This window comes from Hippichthys cyanospilos, chromosome 2 (assembly GCF_059441005.1).
Source record: "Hippichthys cyanospilos isolate Australia breed blue-spotted pipefish chromosome 2, RoL_Hcya_1.0, whole genome shotgun sequence".
Lineage (NCBI taxonomy): Eukaryota > Metazoa > Chordata > Actinopteri > Syngnathiformes > Syngnathidae > Hippichthys > Hippichthys cyanospilos.
In genome coordinates this window covers 8,064,622-8,084,569 of record NC_142370.1, presented here as the reverse complement: position 1 = coordinate 8,084,569, position 19,948 = coordinate 8,064,622, and the positions used below count along the sequence as shown (strand labels likewise).

At 41.1% G+C, this 19,948-nt stretch overlaps 1 protein-coding gene across 1 annotated transcript; it reads right to left on the bottom strand.

Annotated features, from left to right (window-relative positions):
* Positions 1–996: 996 nt before the first annotated feature.
* atp6ap1lb (ATPase H+ transporting accessory protein 1 like b) lies at positions 997–17,970 on the bottom strand. Its single transcript, XM_088408279.1, has 7 exons — positions 17,716–17,970; positions 7,292–7,329; positions 6,748–6,830; positions 4,574–4,812; positions 4,410–4,460; positions 4,049–4,292; positions 997–2,835 (listed from the first exon to the last, which is right to left on the bottom strand). The coding sequence occupies exons 1-7, from the start codon at positions 17,958–17,960 to the stop codon at positions 2,599–2,601; spliced, it is 1,137 nt and encodes a 378-aa protein (XP_088264405.1). The 5' UTR covers positions 17,961–17,970; the 3' UTR covers positions 997–2,598.
* Between the last annotated feature and the right edge of the window lie 1,978 nt (positions 17,971–19,948).

Below are 19,948 nucleotides of genomic sequence, written 5' to 3'. Positions count from 1 at the left end.
AACATTTATATTCTGGAGTTGCAGGAAAAAAAAATGAATTTGCGCTAGTTAGAAGCTGCTTGATTTTTTTTATTTTTTTTTAAGATATTTACAAGAGGTGTACATTACTGCAAAAGAAAAGTTTGAGAACCACTGCATTGATTGGCCTGGCATCACCAATAGCAAAAAATTCCCAAGAATTCAAATACTGACATCTAGAGGATGTAATCTCACCTTGTCCGTAAGCAATTGGTTGGTTGTACTAAATTAATTTGACTGCAGAGATGGGAAATTCAGGTCCAGAAAGTAAAAACCCAGCCACAGGTGCTTCTATTCAACTTGCATTCAAATGAGCTCGTAAACTTACCTGTTAAGTGAACGCAGATTGGGCTAAAGCTAAACGCAGGGGTCATATTTTTCTCTCGTCGAGAAATGTTCCTATTGTGGCCTCTACTGGTCATGCTATGAAAATACAGTGCCGATTTTGTAAAGCGTAAACTCAAAAATATATTTAAACCTACAAAATTCTCACTTTTCAGACCCCGAACAATGACAAGTTTGTCTAAACATTAGCATTGCAGCATGCTAAAGAGCAAGCCATGTTTAACACTTCAGATTGATAAATTATTTGCAAAAATATCACCCGTACCTGTGGACTGACTTCAGAAGACGTTGGTGCGTGGGGGATCATATTTCTCTCTCATTGATAGTATAGTATAGTATAGTATAGTATAGTATAGTATAGTATAGTATAGTATAGTATAGTATAGTATAGTATAGTATAGTATAGTGTGTTTAGTGGCCTCTACTGGTCATTCTATGAAAATACAGTTCTGGTTTGTTTAGGCCAAGGTAAAGTCCAAAATATATTTTGACATGTAAAATCCTCACTTTTCTGACCCTGACAAATGCAAGTTTGTTCAGTCATTAGCATTGCATCATAAAAAGAGTAAGCGTGGGGGGTCCAAAATGTGACTAAAAATACGTTTTGGCCCACCACATAAAGACAGCACCCACTCTCCTCTAAATATCATTTATTGTTCAACCAGACGGTCCTTGGACAAACTACCCGCACTCTTTTCATAGTTTGTAGGATACACGTATGACCAAAGAACACATTTGACACTGCTACAGATTGACAGAACTGCCATATCGAATGTTAAGATATCTACTTATTGTCATGCTGACTTTTTTCTTCTTGAAATTGGTGGTAATGACTTATTGATGCTGTTACTGCTGCGACTGTGGCTTGTGGCGTACTAATGGCATTTCTAAATCCCAGTTGTTGGGTGGCATTCCGTAGTATTGTCCCACTGTGACAGGATTTTGGATTTACAGTTGGATTGGCGTGGACTTGACTTCATCAGACCCAAGTTAAAACAAACATTTGTAGGGAGGGGGTCGCTAATCCTCATTCCATCGCTCGATGCGTTGTGAATAGATCTATAACTTGTTTATCCTTTTGTTTATGAGGATGAGCGTCATTGTCCTGTACCAGTTGTTCATGATTACATCATATATAAAAAAGACAAGAAGGAAAAGAAAAAAAAAATGACCTCTGCAAAGTGACACTTCTGTACATGTATGTTTTGTACGTAGCTGAAACGGTTAGCTCTTTTTCACACTCACCATATTTTATGGCAACACCTTTGCAGCTTGACTTTGGCAGTCATTGTCTTGGCTGGGGGACCCGCAGCCTCCATTGTCCAAAATATTGACTCTCAGAGAGCCGTTTCACCGGAGGGATGCACTCCAGACCGTCTTTTGCACCGGTGTGCCAAGTTTTTTAAAGTCTTACGGTTAGTGCTTTGGCTCCTAACCAATATTGTGCTAGCCTGTAGAACCCCTCGTCTTCACCCGGTTGGTCCGTAAAAGGCCATTTCACAGTTAAGTCCCAAGCAGCAGTCTTATTTAGGGACGGGTTGAGAGACATCGAAGTCCCTGAAGGACCGTTCACTCCAGCCAGATGCTAGCAGATAGCCAGATGTTAGTTTCCTTCCTTGCTTTCCCATCCGCTTGGGCCGGGAAGCTCTTCAAGCTCCTTTTGCTTTGCGCCTGGCTTGCTTAGTTTGAAACTGCACTTCATGCAACATTTTCTGATGATCAAGAAACACTGCATGAGCTCAGAATGAGCAGCTCTTTGGGGCATGCAGCTAACACGACTATTCCAGCGCTAAAACTGGCTGTTTGAAGCATAAAGTTGTTGCAGCAGTAAGGACAAAGGGTTTTGTTGACAAAGCTGGAAAGATGACGAGTGGCGGAAGCTTGCCACATGACACTTGTGAGTGACTTACATTTAATCGAGAGCCTCCGATGTCAACAAGATAGCCTGTTGAGGGTCGCATGACTGGCTGGGGTAAAGGCCGCTTGTCGCCCCGCGGGGACCCGGAACTTGATCTTTTGACGTTTGGATCACGATAGGCTCGCGCATCCCAAAAATGGATGCCAAGATACAAGTCGATGAGGAAAGAGTATCCCGCGTTTACTTACAAGTGATTTACAAGGTTTTCATGTGAACAGGCATTTTTGTTAAAGAAATTCTCTGTGGAGGATACTTTTTCTATGACTTGCTTTCTGCCGCAGCCTTGCTTTTCCCCTCTTTGCCCCGGTCCGGTTTCCTCACAGACTGTTCTTGTCCGGCAGCTCGGCCTCTGGACTCCGGGGGAAGTAGACGGTTGCCTTGTGCTCCTCGTAGCGGTCAATGTGCTTGAGGTGGACCACCATGTGCAGGGCGTAGGCCAGGACCAGGAGCAGGATCAGGGACGTCACCAAGCCCATGAGGATGGCCGGCGTCAGGAAGGTGGCGCAGTCGCTGGCCGAAGCAAACTTGTCCGACTGCACGTTGAAGGCTTGGATCTAGGAGAGGAGTCCAAAAGATTAGATTAGGCGGAGTTAAAGAGGACAAGCGGCTCTTACTGGGTTTACTGTACACAGGTTGAGACGGCCTAGCAGATGGCCGAGCACACTGAGTACAGACAGGCCAACAGACTGCCAAACATATGCTAGAATAGACTGAAGGCACACTAAAGGAAATGGTTGGCAAACACGGACGTGCGCCCGAGCGCAAATTGGGATGGGAAAAAATGCGCGGGGGTAGAAGAGAACGCAATCATCGTACTGAGATATTAATATGATGTCGACGAGGCGGGACTGTAAAAAGTAAATTCATACTCATTAAGTCATCGTCGTATTGATATATTGATGTTCTTTGCACCCCGACAAGTCGAAACACTGATGAATGATTGCGTTGTGGAATATGAAATAAGCAGAGATAACCACCAGTTGTTATCCATCTATTTTGTCACCGGCTGTCACATGTTACTGTAAAAAAAAAAATTTGAGGTTAATTTATGAAAATAAATAAGGGATTAGAAATGGGGAAAAGTACACAATCGACCTGAGGGTTGAGAGCATGCGCCATCAAAAGTATATGTCTCAATGAATATGAGGTGACCTGAATATGCATATAGAATATGCATCAATTTGATGCATTTTGAGAAAAAAAATCAAACAAAATTCAAAGACAGGATCAATGTATAACAATGCAATCCGTTTATAAAAGGTCTCCATTCGTTCAGACGTTTTGGATTACGATTTTAATTGAGTTTAATCAAAGTAATACAATGAACAAGTGCTTATTGTAGACATAGCAGGTTTGACTTATTGAAAAATAGGGATTACAAGTACCGATACTGATTCGAGATGGCTGCCGATACTAGCTTTCACCGCACTTAAAGCAGTTTTAGGATCACAAGTAGAAATTCCAAACTCACGGAAATAGCAGTTCATTTTAATATATTTGAATGAAGAATGCTATACTGGAATATATCAATATATTGTCAAAATTATGTTATTGTTTTTTTGAGGAGATTTTGCAAAAAAAATATAATTGGTATCGGTACTTGGTTTGTGATATAGCTCACAGACGTTTACAATAAGCATTCAATACAAAGGATGACTTTTCTGTCATTTGAAATCGGCGAGACCAGCCTTATGTAAACAATAGGTCGGTGAGAAAATAATTCTTATCATTGAGGATGCAACACCTGCGCCCCTTTTGAGCCGATACCTGGAAATCGGTGAAAGTGATGTGCCAGTTGGCCGACGTGTCTGTATGGGAGCTGGGCACCAGCAGAGTGTCGTATTTGTGCAGACTGCTGACGTGCTGGCAATGGTAAGAAGAGGTGGCGGGAGCGTAAACCTCGCTGGCATTAAAGGTGGCCTCCTGAGTCCAGTTGTAGTGGATGTGCACGCTGTCCAGGGTGAACCAGTTTTGACCCGCTGCCTCGTAGAAGGTGTTTGACATCTGAAGTCTGGGGGACAAGGTGTACAGAAATCAGGAAGTCAGATTTCAGAGGCTAAAATTGGGAATAGAAATAACGCAGATGTACTGAAATGTTGAAAAAAATTCAAATAATACAAAAAGGTACCTGATTACTAGACCCCGCAAGTCTTCCACATCACCAAACTTTAATGAAAGCCTGTAGAAAAATAACACGCAAAGGTAAGTTTAGTCGTCAAGCAATGTTATCGAAAGGACAAAAAAAAAAACGGACTTCAAGGAAGTGTCACGCCACCAGCTGGCATTACTTACGTGGCCTTCTCCTTGGTGCAGACGGAACCTTTGGTGTCCACAGGCGAGTTGGCATTGAAGACTCTCTCGGTCAGATCAATGAAGGTGTGGTTTCGGTAGCGGATGGCCAGGCGCTTGGCCTTGAATAGAATGCACGTTTTCCCGTTGTAGGACACGCTCAAGGGCCCATATGGGCCCATCAGCGACTGCAGAAGCTTCCTTTTGCTGTGAGACATCACTGTGTGGTGCCACTTGAAAGGCTGTGGGGAAAAAAAAAGTCTCAATCGTTTTTCAAGCAAATAATATTGCCTTTGTCAATTTTTAGTGCCCACTAACTAGCCATTTTTAAAAGTGAATGCTGGGCAATCTGGCTCGTCTGCTGGAAAATGTCATCACTAGTGACAACGTTCATCCATAGAGAACATAATAAAATAAAGGCTTACTACATTTTGCAAAGGAGTCACTAGAACCCAGTTTAGCAACCATGTTTCATTTAATTTGCTCTCTATTCAAAAAGAAAAAAAAATCTCCTGATCCTGTTGGCAGCACAAAGCATTAAACTAGATTTGTTGATATATGCAGAAACCCATTTAAAATCGCACATACGCTCTAAAGTGACCACGTATTCCAAGGGCCCCCATTTGCAAACTGATGCTGTAGTAGACATACAATGTAGTTGATTTAGTCTGACATATCCTCCTTATTTTTGGCAGTGTGCCCCTGAACCAGTATGATGAGCAAAAATAGCGACACATCTGCAAAATATTTGATGTATAACTGTCACTCACTGCTGGATTTGGCCATGATAATTACGTATATATTATGTTGTTGTTTTTTTTAACTTATACGTTTATTTTAAAGGACAAACACATCAACGTAAATTAACTGCATTCTATGAGATTTTGTAAAATCATATTGATTTCCAAAAAAAAAAAAAACTGATAGAAATCGCAAGATGCTACATGTATGTCTCGTTAAATAATTTGGTCCTTCCAAATTCTGTCCCACTACATTTTGTCCGCTAGAGGGAAGCAGTAACTAAATCCTTAACCAACCAAACATGCAGTACTGATTTTGCAATTGTGTTGGTACAAATGTAATTAATGCTTTGATAGCTTATAAATGGTCAACCTTGTTCTAAAATGTTTTGTATGCTATACTTGTATTTTGGCAGTGGATTGACTGTTATTAGTACACTGAAAAACATGTTGCTTTAAAAATATTTGCAAAAAGCTAGCGATGCATATTCTTCTGGCTAGCAAAGAATTCGAACAATTCATTACAGATCTTAATTAGTCAAGCTGTCATTTTTTATCTCATTGACAGCACTAATTTATACTAACTGTATATTTACATAAATTTTTTTATAATGAAATAAAAACCATTATTTTTTTTTATCATGAAACTGTGATGGTGCTTGTCTTCTCACTGAGGTGTTCTGACACCCTGGGCATCCCAAGAGAGAGAGAGAGAGAGAGAGAGAGAGAGAGAAAAAATCTAGTTATGCCCCTGTTGTAAAAGGACTACAGATGTAAATTCGCTGTAAGCTTGATGTTTTTTTTATATCTACGTAAGTATTCTAACGAACAATAAAATGAAATCTAACACGCAGGTGCTTAGCATAGCTGGAATTTGCTAAGTGAGAGTGACATGGTCAAAGTTGGATTCGTCTCAAGCAGATGTGTGCTGTGAGGACAACATGACGTAGAGTCGCCTATAGCAGCCAGGAGCTTCTCCATCTTTTTAATCTCTTTGCTTTGGAGGGGATGTGTGCTAATCCATCGCTCTTTTTACAAGACATTTACTGTGAGTGACTTTTTCTGTCATCACGCCGAAATACTGACTAAGGGTTGTCATTTCAACTTGATTTTGTTTTCCACACTTAAACTAGACGTCTATGTCAATGCATTATTTGAAAAGAAGCACAAGCTACAAAGGATCCTTTAATCGATGGAGAGAAGATTTACGCATGTCTGACTGCGTCAGGAGCATATGGCCACACAGATGTGTCATTTCAAAAGCTGCGATGCGTCTGCGTGTATGTGGCAGACAATGACGTTCCTCTGCTGAATGTGACACCGAGGAATATTCTCACATCCAAGGTCACGCAGAGTGTTTAATTGGGTTTTCAAGCACAGAAAAGACCTGGATTCACAAGTGTGAAAAGATGAAGCAAGAAATGGGCAATAGTGTACCTGCAGGATTCTGGTGAGTGGGTTTTCATCGTCAGGTGTTAAAACAACCTCTTGGCTTTCTAAGCCATATTCTCCATCCTGACCTGGAAACACACGGTTTGGCAGGGAAACGTTACATCAGCGCACACATTAGGCTGATCCCAATGCTGCTGTGCAGATCGCCGCGTAATCATAAAAGTTCAGCCCCTTTCACACAAACATGTGTGCAAGCACAAATAGATCTGGTCTACACCTCCACGCTCAAGCTCCTCTCTATTTCCACTTGTTTTGCGTCAGCCTTGTGAGTCATCAGCTTGTTTTTTTTTTGGAACGCCAATATTTACAAACATCCACATATGGTTGCGCTACAAGATTATCTAAATTGGAGCAGTAAATCTGTCTTAACATAACCACGCATCTGCCAGATTCGGGGTGCAAAAAATAACACAGATCCCACTTGACTGTGTTACAGTGAAGCAAAGATGTGTGTCAGGACTAAACTGCATTTGTCAGCATGGCGGCTTGATTGAATCAGGCCTTCCATCACGACGTGTTTGTCACTCACTTGATCTGACTCTTGTGGCTTGTCTGGGGTTCTCTCTGCTGTGGAGAAAAAAAGAGAAAACAACATGAGATTCTGAGTACACGGCAGGAAATGTCATAGTAAAGACTAATTGAAACTAATCACATTCACAGTCAGCCCCCTTGTGGTGCACCGGGCGGCAGCCTTTTACCCTGGGTGAGAAAATTGCCTCTGCATGAAGCCGGTTTTTCATTATTATTCAACAGGGATGTCCAGTACCACTTTTCCGATCGATACGTTTAACCCCTGTGCAGTATTTTGATCATTACTGACTACTTTTCTTTCACATCATTCTCACATACATAGCCCACATCCAGTCTAGTCAATCTGATCCAGTTCCTTTTAACCGTCCAATCAAAGACGTCACACAGAGGGAATTGGCTTACTGGGCGGCACTTGCAGGGCCCGTTCTACTTACTGGGATGCTTTGCTTGAACTCTGTGGTCTGTGCTAGTCTGTTGGAGATCATTTAAGACGCGTGCTAATCCTCGCACTATAGCTTGTTAAAATTGACCTCTTTAAGATCTTTTGCAGGGAACATGACAGGGTCTGCGTCATACTTTTCTTTCCAGTTGAAATGTTTTAGTCATGTCACGTCAATGACCGCAAAGAAAGAAGCTGAACACAAATGTGAGAAAAATTCATCAAAACAAAAATCATTAAATGGAATTAATATTCACGGCGAGTTCAAGCACACAAGTCTGTCACAGGATGTCAGCAAGTTTTCTTTTATTTAATCCATAGACAATTGAGTGTTTTTAATCTGATTTTTTTTTTAACAATAAATCATTATTGGCGCATGTCTAACTTGAAATTGTCCAAATATTTGGAATGACAGTAAATGCAGAGATTTATGTAGCTTTCTTTAAAAAAAAACGGCAATGGTTTCTGTATCTGAGCAAAATAAGACCTTTCCATACATCTGATTTTAAACAATAATCAATATTTATCGAATCTGGGTCAAATTATATTTGTTCATTTTCTGCACTGCCAATGTGATTATAAAATGTGTTATTTGAAACATTAATTAAAAATCCTTGAAATCATTGTGGCCCTTGTTAACTTGTAGAGCGTGGAATGAATCAATTCTGACTTTGATTCTAGCGAATTGACCATTTGAAAAAAGCAGGAATTCGGTAGCTAGCTTGCAATGCATGGGCAAGACGAATAGATTTGAAAGTTTACTGAAAGCAAAACAAAAAACAAAAAAAACCCTCAGCGCCGCAATAGACGTTAACATAAGTAATTTTAACTATGGACACAAATGTTTCCAAAAAGTGAATAGGATGCCTTAGAACAACAGATGCAGAAGACAAAGTGCACTCATTCACCATAATGATCTAATTGGATTTTTCAGCAAAAGTACTCTGATTTGAAGGGAGTCAGGGTTTGGTGGTTGAAAGGTAAGTGAACATCAATTGTTGATTTAGGGTCCGATTCCAGGTCTTATTTTGCTGTCTATGGTGACTGACACAGTGGGAGCTGTCTTGTGCAGCTTCCTCCTCAAAATGATGTATATTTTGGTGCAAAGTTGCTTTCCCCATTCATGTATTTCTGTGAGCCAGTCGAGCTGAGGAGGATTTGAAGCATTTGGGCTGGCTTTTGGCACATTCATGAAGGAGAAAATGTTTTGACGTCAGTGAGACGTTCAGCCCATTTCTGAGGTGCCGGTTGTAGCCTCAAGGTTGTTTTCCCCCGGTTCTTGCATCCAAGTGCTGTGCACAATGGCACAGACACAGTTGACATGATTTTCTCCCTACACAAGTGCGCACACTCACTGTAAATATGAAAAATGAACTGAAATCATTTGGCTTCACGAATGGGCACACCTTCATAAGTGGGGATGTGGCTATGAAAGTCAACCCAAAACATTTATTTCCCATATGTTCTTCGCACTTGCATTTTGATTACTGTTGCATTTGTAGAATATGAATTAATCCGCCGGCAGCTATTTTGCCTCTTGCTGTCGACTGAAAAATAACGTCAAAGAAATTCAGGACTCAGATAATGACCAATCACACCCCATCTGTTTTCTGCGTTTGGTCATGTGACATTTGCAAGCTGAACGGAGCCCTGACCAACTGTGATATCATTTTCAGATGACGTCAGGTGTTTTTTGGAGAAAAAAATCTAACAAAAAAAGATCCAACTCAAGGTTGAATGAAAACGGTCTCTCTGAAAAACGCCACTTCAGGTTGCCAACTGCCTTTATGTAAGCGTCTCAGCGGTCTGAAGCAGGTATCCACCCATCTGGTGCAATTTCCACCTGAGCAACATAATGTTGTCGGGTGCCAGGTGGATTAGGATTAGCAGCCAACACAGGCCTGGTCGACTGGAGTTTGACCGTGGAGAGACCGAGGCCACAAGCAAAATGAGGAGATTAATCAAGTCAGATTTTGCAGCCGCCTGAGCAGTAGCAGTGCAAGCTGACCATTTAGGACACCAATTCAACAGAAAAACAAACAAAATGTGGCCTTGTCCCTTCTTTCCCAAAAATAGCCACAACCAATTTTGGCTGGATCCAGCACACTGGCTAAAATATAAATAATACACAATTGACTTATTTAACTTGTGTTTACGTAGATAATGAAAGTCAAACATATTCTCTCCACAAACTACTCATTCGGATTTGACATGGATCACTCGCTAAGTTTCCACATGAAGTGATACTGGCTAACATACTAATTTAGGCTAACTTGCATTTCCGCTGCTAAACTGATACAAAATCAACATTTACAATCAAGATTCAGGGCCTATATTTTCACTGGCTAAAGTGACAAACAAGCTGCAGGTTGCTAAAACTGACCCCCAAAAATGTCATATTTTGTATGTTTATTTCAATACAAGCCTCAAAACTAGCGTAGGGAATAATGGGAAAATGAAGCATCATGAAGCACCGTAGATTTTGTTTTTTTTGCTCATCAAAATTGCACTCTTGGTTAAAAGATGCAGTGGAAACTTATTGAATTTCCATTGCACTAGCTTTCATATATAAATCAAGAGCACTATCGAGAGGAGTGAAAAAAAATATCATCGGGTTCATGAGGCTTCATTTTCTTCATAACTAATATAGGGTGACCAGACATCTTGGTTTGACAGTCTTGTGTCCTGAGACCTGATTGATTTTGCCAACCCCATTATTTCATCCAAGGTTTTACATAGGTTGTGTCTCAATGTCCCTTTTTTCTCAAACAAATTGTTTGGGCTCTGTGTATGCAACACAATTGTAAAATAAAGTGTTTTCTTTCACATTCACAAAATACTGGAAGTACAACTGTGTCCTGCTAACGTGTCTAAGAATCTTAGGAAATTTCTAGTAAGACGTTTCGAGTGCGGGACGAGGTATGTTGTGCCAATTGAGTTTATGAAAAAGGTTTTGAAAAAAAATTGCTTGAGAAGAAAAATAATGTGAGTACTGTACCCATGCGTACAATGATCACACACACAGTAGGACAATTCAAACATCCCTAGAACCATTCATTCTATACTCAAAACAGCAATGACCTCTCTGTGAGCAAGTTACCCGGGGTACGTGGAAACATTTAATTGACAAACCAAAAGTCAACTCAAGTTGCAGGGGATGAAAATTTCACGACACCGACGCACCACCGAGAACATGCAAACTCCGTAGCAAGGTGGATTTAAACTTGGGTCCCTGAACTGTGAGGCGGATGTGCTAACCACTGCTCCACCGAGCCGGTTCTCGGTGGCGCAGTGGTTAGCACATCCGCCTCACAGTTCAGGGACCCAAGTTTAAATCCACCTTGCTACGGAGTTTGCATGTTCTCCCCGAGCCCACATGGGTTCTCTCCGGGCACTCCGGATTTCCCCCACACTCCCAAAACATGCATGGCAGGTGTGTCCCTGCAATTGGCTGGCAATCAGTTCAGGGTGTCTCCCACCTACTGCCCGTAGACAGCTGGGATAGGCGCCAGCAACCCTAGAGAGGATAAGTGGCTATAGACAGTGTTGTATAAAATGGATGAACCGCCATCCAAGCTAGCAGTTAGTATTAGCTAAAGTAACATCACAACCACCGCTCAGCCAGGTTGACCACAGTTAGTAAATTTGTTAGTTTCGTTTTTGGCAAAATTGTACTGTCCCTTTTTGTACATTTAAAAATCTGGCCACCCCACTTCAGGATTTACTGCAGGTACTGCAGTTCCTTCTTTGAAGAAAATGAGCTTGAACCATGCCAAGCCACAGGCTTGACGATGGCTTATCTGCCGTTAAGAGTAGCTCATTCCTCAGTCAAAAAATAGCTGCACAGAGGGAGGCGGCGGAAGAAAAAGGGAAGCAAGACAACAACATAAATCGTAGCTCTTGCCTATGCTAAAGGACCACGGTTCCATCATCGTACGTCGCCTGGCCTCATTTGGCCAAAAGGGACACCAAAGGAGTGCGCAAGTGTTCGCTGAAGCCCTGCCGTTTGTTCTTGTGGCGGTTTCGCGAGGTCAGCAACACAGGACTGCTGCGCCCGCGTCATTGGCGGAGCCAGTCGCACCATGCCTGAGTGCTGAACATGCCCTTTTATATCATCAACGCCACCCCTTTGCCTCACCTCACTCCCTCTTCATACATCTCTTCGATGATTTGAAGACGCCTGCCGGTGTGCCACCTGATGTCATGAGGATGTTTTGATTTCACCGCTTTGGGGGACTATGTTACAGGAAGGCAAACATATTCATGTTCATGTTGCATTTTTTTTTTTGTCAGCAACGTAAAAACATTCGAATTCATTACTACTGAACATCTTGTCACACACCTTGGGGAACCAGAGGACAAAAACGATCAGTGAATGGTTACGATTTCAATCGATTGCAGAGCTTTAAAACTTTGTATTCAATGCACCATCGCACAAAATATAAAGTACAACCAAAACAAAAACTGAGGACATCCCGGAAGTACAGAATGACAGACATCTGTGGGTGACAACTTTTGTGGGTGACACTCTTCCTTTTAACACAACTGGCATCCAAAAAGTTGTTCAAAATGTTCAGTGAGATTGCCCCAATCCCAATTAATTGAGTCATTGTTAATTTTTCCTGTAGCTGATCTGAAAAAAAATTACTCTACTGTACTCCGTATTAAATATGAAACATGTTTTGTTACATGTTTTGGAGGGTATTTTAGATAGATAGATAGATAGATAGATAGATAGATAGATAGATAGATAGATAGATAGATAGATAGATAGATAGATAGATAGATGCTGCATATGTTTCTACATTATTGTAACTGTTCTTCAGATCAGCATTAACCATTTTTAAGATTTTTCTCATTTAAATATATGCCCCAAATCCCCCCCTTTGTTGCATTAAACAAAATAGAATTTTACTGAATTAAAAAAGAGCCCAAAAAATTTACAAGCGAAATAGAGGTAAACGGCCATTCATCCATTTCTTTTATTGCTTTACCCTGGCAGGTATAAACAGTTTTCTATTCATAAAATGAACAAGGAAATAGTTTTTATAAATAACTTATCAGATTTTAAGAATCAATATATGAAGTTGGTCACATATAAGAAATTATTGATAATGTCTCACACTTTGTTGTTCCACTGAGTGTGCCTCATAAGTCCTGGCGCGCAGGAGACAGTACGGAAAAGATTGGCAGACAACAACCTACAGTCCTTGAGCCAATCAGGACGCAGAACAACAACAAAAAAAAGCCCACTCATGCTGCTTAAAAAAACTGTAAGTCTATGAAAGGTGAACACATTATGGCGAGGGAACGCTTTAATTTAAGGGGGGAAAAAAACAGCACTGGCATTTTCTGGACCTGGTGGAGCACTGCCAACAGCAGCAGATTGTTCATTGGACTTGACCTATATTGGTGGAGGCAACATGCCTTTACGGATAGCTGATGATGACCTCCTACCCCCTCAGTATTTGGTGCAACAGAACAAACGCATTGTAGTATCAAGTTCTCATTTGTACATCACTTCATGATACGCAGTCTTAATTTGTTACTCCTGAAAGTACTTTGATGTTCACCTAATTACTATTATTCAATACCTATTTTACATTAAACATAAATCATGACCTGAAAGACAATGGAACGCTGTAAGTGGCATTGTTAAACACTCGCATGTATTTGCTTGATAGGGCTCGTGTAGTTCACTAAAATAGTAGGCTACTGCCAAAATCAAACAAACTTAATTTGGATCAGCATTCAATTGTAAGAATTTCCGGAATATCCTCCTAAGAGCCAGACATATTCCTTTGTGTCCATTTTGTCCATTTTCTCTGTCTACCCTCACCCATGACTACTTGAACAAATATCGATTAAAAAAAAATGTAGTATTGAGCATCCCTACAGTAATGCTTTGTGCTGATAAAATATGTCACAGGAGGTGACAGATGGCATTAATTTAAAGCAAGGCTTGTGTATCCAGTTCAATATTTTCCTTAAAATGTCATTCTTAATTGCAATTTTCTATCTTTCTAATGTGTATTTCTTGTTAATGAATGTAAAACTAGCCGATACTAGCATTGGCTACCATGATGTGTATCAGTTTTTGCCCATCTCTACTAATAACCAAAGCCTTTTATCGTAATCAGAGAACAATTACCCTCGAAGGAGGCTAACATTCTAAGCTTTTGAACAATATTATGTCTCTTAACAATCTAATATCAAAATTTAGGTTGTTTGAAAACACTTTTTTTTGTGAGTGGTGACTGATATGAAATACAATAAATAATCCTTCCTTAGAGGTAATTTTAAACAAATTCCAATATAGCATTTTCCTCAAAATTTCAAATACTTCATCACAATTTTCTGCAATTTTCAAAATGTTTTGAAGTCCATAATCGTAAAACTGCTTTATTGGGGCAGATTAATATGAGGTGTTGCTGTTTTGTGGAGAATTTATTACAGCTTCTAATTTAACTGCTGTTCAAATAAATGTGATTTTGCCCAGTAAACTCATTAGGTCCACATTAAGAATATGAAACATTTAAAAAGTGGTGAAATTACAGCAGTATTAGCTGTCAAGTTTTTAATTATCAGCGATCGATCATTTTAATTGTGATCTGTTCCTACATTTAGGTCAGTGTGAGAGTATTTCAAAACTTGACAGATAAATGGAAGCACATGTTGCTGCTGCTACCCCCACCATGTGACCAGAGCGGCAGACCTTCTGCAAGGATAAACAAGAGCAAGTCTCATTTATTTGAGAAATGTAATACACAAATGAAATAAACTTTGAAATGAAGAGAGAGTAACTCTCAAAATCTGAATATGTCATTCATTACTCATATTTTTTAGTCAGTATTTTTTTAAATGTTGGAGCTACCCTAAGCGTGCTCATTAAAGGACATCCTGGCCTTTCCAATCTTATTGCATGCGTGTGAGCAGGATGCAATTCACTTCCCTGTCTTGCTGAGACAAAATGATCACAACAGTGGACACAAATGAAAAGGCTGTGTCTAGGTTTCTTTAAAATGATCTGTAATCGCTTATTTTGGAAAGTTTTTGTATCAAAAGAAAATTGTGGTATCGGTACTTGGTATCGGATGGCTTACGACTCAAGAGTTGAGAACTCACACTGGTGTAGGTCTGAAAAAAAGTGGTATCGAACATCTCTAGTTATATTCCCACATTTGTGATAAATAGGTTGAGTCACAGGAGCATGTGACAGGAATGTTGTGCACCGCTTTTTTTTTTCGTTTAAATATCATGGAATAATGGCAATTTACCATTCTTCCAATTTGTCATAGTTGGTTTGTGACCCTACTCCAAATAAGTGACTGAGATTAGTATCGGCTGCCTCTACGAGTGTAGATACCACTGCTCGGTATCATCATCTTTTTTGGAATCTGATATGAACCTCCCTAATGAGTTTCTTTCATATCAAAAGTATTTATTGCTTTTTTTTCCATTCAAGCATACACAGTAACAAACTGAATAAATGTAAAAAAATGTTCTCAAAATTTCTTTGTGCTTCGTCAGTTTTTATGTACGTATTGTACTTTTTGCTTCATACAGTAGTTGTTATTTTGTTTACATAATGAATAGATTGACAACACCGTTTTATTTACAAAACTTTTGAAAATGACTTTGCGGCAATCCCTCCTGAAGCAGGCTTCGCTTTCAGTCAATCGGATGCCATTTGGAAGTTTGTACAAAAAGCCAGGCATTAAAAGCTGCGCTTACATAACAACATGGCGAGTGTGTCACAGCTGAAACATGCTGCAACTCGGGGACGCCACAACAAGCTGTCACATTACTAAGGTCATGTACAAAGTTTGATCTTGGGCAAATGGAATCAAACCCTTTAGACGAAAGTAATGTCGTCCTTTTGCTATCAGCAGTTGGCTGTCAGAGTTTAAAACAAGTTGACTGGAGCAACATCTAAGAAGCATCCCTAAAATGTGCTTCTTTTGCGTCTTAAGTATGTGGTGTATTCATTCATTTGCGTCATTTCCGTAGCCGGTTAAAAAAATGGCCTCATTATCATCATCAACAATACTACTTTATTAGTAAAGTAAAAATGCGGAGCTAAGGGGAAGCCAACCCGAAGGTTTTCTTTACAAAATATGTTCTACGCACCCTCACTAGTCTAAACACCGCTTCTTGATTGATATTGCGTTTTGCGGATATTAATGAAGGCACAAAATCCACCTGTTTTTACTCATCTCAGCAGATGGCCATTTTTAACTTGCTGTTGACTAAAAATGACATCACACATCACAAATCGCAATTGCTGAGGTGATAACCAACTGTGGCTCGACTGTTGTTTGAGTTAGGTCATGTGACATTTCCAAGCAGAGTCATGATTGGTTCATGCCTGACCTCTGAGCAATTGTGATTTCATTTTTGGTCGACAGCAAGAGGCAAAATGGCTGCCCACTGAGACAGATAAAAACAGATGGATTATGCTGCTTAATTCATTTTCCAAAAAGAGAATATTAACCAGAATGCTGAGTTTAACCCAGTGGGGTGCCACTATCTTATAATTGTAATGAAAATATTGAGGTTAACTTCCCCTTTAAAGGTAGAGTGTGTAGAATTTAGTGAGTTATTCATCTTTAAAACCTACTGTAAATGTCAATAACATGCAAATAAACATGTATGAGCACATGAAGTTTTTTTTATATCGCCGTATGTCTGGTAATCTCTAAAAATATTACATCGGGGGTGTCACTCAGATGGAAGCGATCAGGTTTGTTTTAACTATGGAAAAACGAAGGGGAAAAACTGCGATTTGTATCATGGTATCACGATATTGCGTTTGAACTTGATGAAGTAACATCTTTAAACAGTAATATATGCAAGTTACTTACTTACTAGCATCACTCGCAATTACCAATTTGTATTCACAAGTGACAGGTACTGATACCAAATATTGATACCACTAGCACTGATACAATTAGCACATTTGATGCATTAAATGTCCTTTAAAAAAACAACAACTAATTGATCATTTTAAACACCGACCTACACATCCCGAGATCCTCTTGAGACCCGCTTATTTGTGTCCACTGTTGTGTTTTGTCTCAGCAAGACAGCAAAGTGAATTTCATCCCACCCAAACACATGAGACATCATTGGAAAGGCCAGAATGTCCTCTACTGAGCACACACAGCGAGTCGAAAGACATAGACCAAAAACAAATGTCCACTTAAGTGGACACAAATAAATCCACTTGGTCACAGAAGTTTATAAGAGGAAGAAATTATTGCCAATGTTCTTCTTTTCGCTGTTCTAGTTCCTGACCGTAAAATGTTGACAGTCTGGAGTACTAAATATTTTGAAAAAAAGGCTGTCATAGACACCGATACCAATACCATATTGATACCAATAGTATTGATGCATTGCCAACCCTGTCACAATCAATTATAGATTACTTTAGTGGATCCAACTCTGCTCCAAATGTGACTCGCAGGACTGCAACATGCAGACACGTCTGCCTTCCCAAATTCCCCCCCCCCCCTCCCTCCCTACTCGTCATTCCCTTCACCTCCCTCCCTCCCCCCCTCCCTCTCTCTCAATGACTGCATCAGTAAATTGACTCCAGCAGACCACCCCTGATGCATCCTCTCCTCCCTGTCCCATCCTTGTTTACCTTCTCTGCATGTTCCACTCTCCCTCTTTCCTTTCTATGTCATCCGCAACAGCCCCCAGCTCCTTTCCCGTCCTCTTTTCGGACCTACACTACTTCACATAGACACCGGCCTCATCTGTGATCGATGAGTGGCGTCTGATGCAGTCCCCAACACTGAGGCAAACAAAGGCTCGCTATGCAGCCCACTCCAAACAAACACATTCAGCCTTCAGCCAAGGTGAGATGCGGAGGCAAGACAATGGGGAGAAATATCAAGGAAAGAATGACACACACACACACACGCGCGCACACACACATACATCGAGCTCATAGCGATGGAGGAGGAGGACGGCGTTACCTTCTGTCAAAGATTTCAGGCACTTCATCGTAGGTGAGTCCCGGCTGCAGCTCTTCCTCGGACAGCGAGCGAACAGGCCGGCTGAGAGCAGACAGCAAGGCGACGGAGCACAGGAGGAATGCGTGCGCAGCCATGGAGACAATGCGAGGAGACTGCCGCTGCTGGAGCGCCGCTTCATAATCTGCTCTGCGAGCGGCGCCTGTGAGCGGCACTCGCCGCGGCCAATCAGCGGCCGGGCCAGGCATAGGCGTGCGTCACAGTCCCCTCGACGCACCCCCCGCCCTTCCCCCTGCCTCCTCCTCATCTTCTTCCTCTGCTCACCCTCCCACATCCACTCCTGCGCTCTCCATCCACTCTGCCTCGGGCACATACACAGGTAGCTGCAGGCCAGTCCCACGCGTTCCCGTCCCGCCATACCTTCGCTCTCTCCAATGTCATCCTCGCATTTGCGAGCACACGCGCAAAAACCTGCGAGTCAAGGTCAGATCACAGAGGGAGATGGGAGGATGTTGACAAGGAGGAAAAAAACAAAAAACAAATCAGAGCCACGACTGTATGACCTAGATCTCCAGTGTGCTGCCACAAAAGCAGAATTAATTCACTTGATCTATGCGTTGTTGTGAGCCCGCAGCGGAGGAAATTGTCCACTGAGGCTGCAAATATGGATGACAGCAGCAGCTGAGCAGCGCTGGGGCCAGACAGGAAGAAAGGTCCCACCCCCGCTGACCCGTACCACTTCCGCCGAGGTGTTCATCTGTCACGAGCGAGCGAAGATCTCACTTCTTCTCATATCCAATCAACAGTATGGTTATATAACAAAATATTTTGACCTACTATCACGGGAGACTTTCTCATCCATGCGTTGCAAGTGAGTCACACTGACTACATCTGTCTTTTCGCTATCGCGCTCTAAAAACCATTGGGTCAAAAATAACCCCATTTGGGCCCCCCCCCCCAAAAAAAAGTACAACACATATTCTTGACTTATTTAGCTAACCCAAAGAATTGGGTAAAAATGTGTGGCTCATAAAACCATCGGCACTCCAAAACCAAGAGGGTTAAAAAATCATTCAGGTTGGGTCATAAGGAGACCAACACACCTTATTGGGTTATTTAGTTAACCCCAAAATGTGGGGTTAAAATCATTCAACAATCCCCAATTAAAAACCAAAAGAGTAAAAAACAATATAGCTTGGGTAAAAAAAAAAGACCTCCACATTATATTGGGTTATTTAGTTTATGCAAAAAGTTGACCCAAAAATCTAGTCAAAAAAAAACAATTAGGTAAAAAAAATAAGCAAACTTGGCTCTCAAAAAGAATAACACATATTATTGGGTTATTTAGTCAATCCAAAAAGTGGGGTTAAATGGTTAATTAAGTCATATACAACCAAATTTGGGTGGTTTACCATTGGACACGAGTGGCACATTATATAGTCACAATTATTGACATAAGAATATCATCATCATCCCCACAAACATGGATTTTGGATGACTGTCTTTTCTTGAGGAATGTGGTATATCAAGTGTGTCAAGTGACAACATGAAGGCTCAAATAATTTAGTGTGCAAAGAGGCTGGAGTGTCACGGGGCCACGATGGGTCACCCGTGTCTGGCGGTACTCACAGTAAGAGGAAGTGACTAAAGGCTGTCTCAGCCTGCCGCAGTCACTCCAACAGGCCAGTGTGTCAGTCTGCTGCGGGGAAAGTGCAAAGTAGACCGTCACCACTGTCAGCGGACACTGACATGAAGCACGCTTGAGAACATCCAGGTGGGATCCGGATATTCCCACAAAAAGATGGACTACTAAAATCTAGAAGCTTTGGTTAAGTTGTACCACATTATTTTCATGAAAAGAAGCAAGCAGACCGAACCAACGTCTGAAGCCATTTGTGTTCACAAACTGGGGCATTAGGATGACATTTATTCAGTGTCAAGAATTCATCAAGCGCTCCTGTTTGTATTGTTTACTTACCTGTGTTACCTTATTTTGAAATACCTGCTTTTAATCTGGAAGGCCAATCCGGAGAGCCGCAACATTAGAATGGAAGAGCCGCATGTTGCAAGTTGCTGACCCCTGGTACAGGCCAAAAACTAATGTCTACTATAGTGGACACTAACGGATCGGCTGGGTCTCAGTTGGGTATAGCATTTTGTGAAAGTAATGGCAATTTTCAGTTCTTCTAATTTGGAACATTTTGCTTGTGATGGTATACCTGCTCCAAGAGAGCCA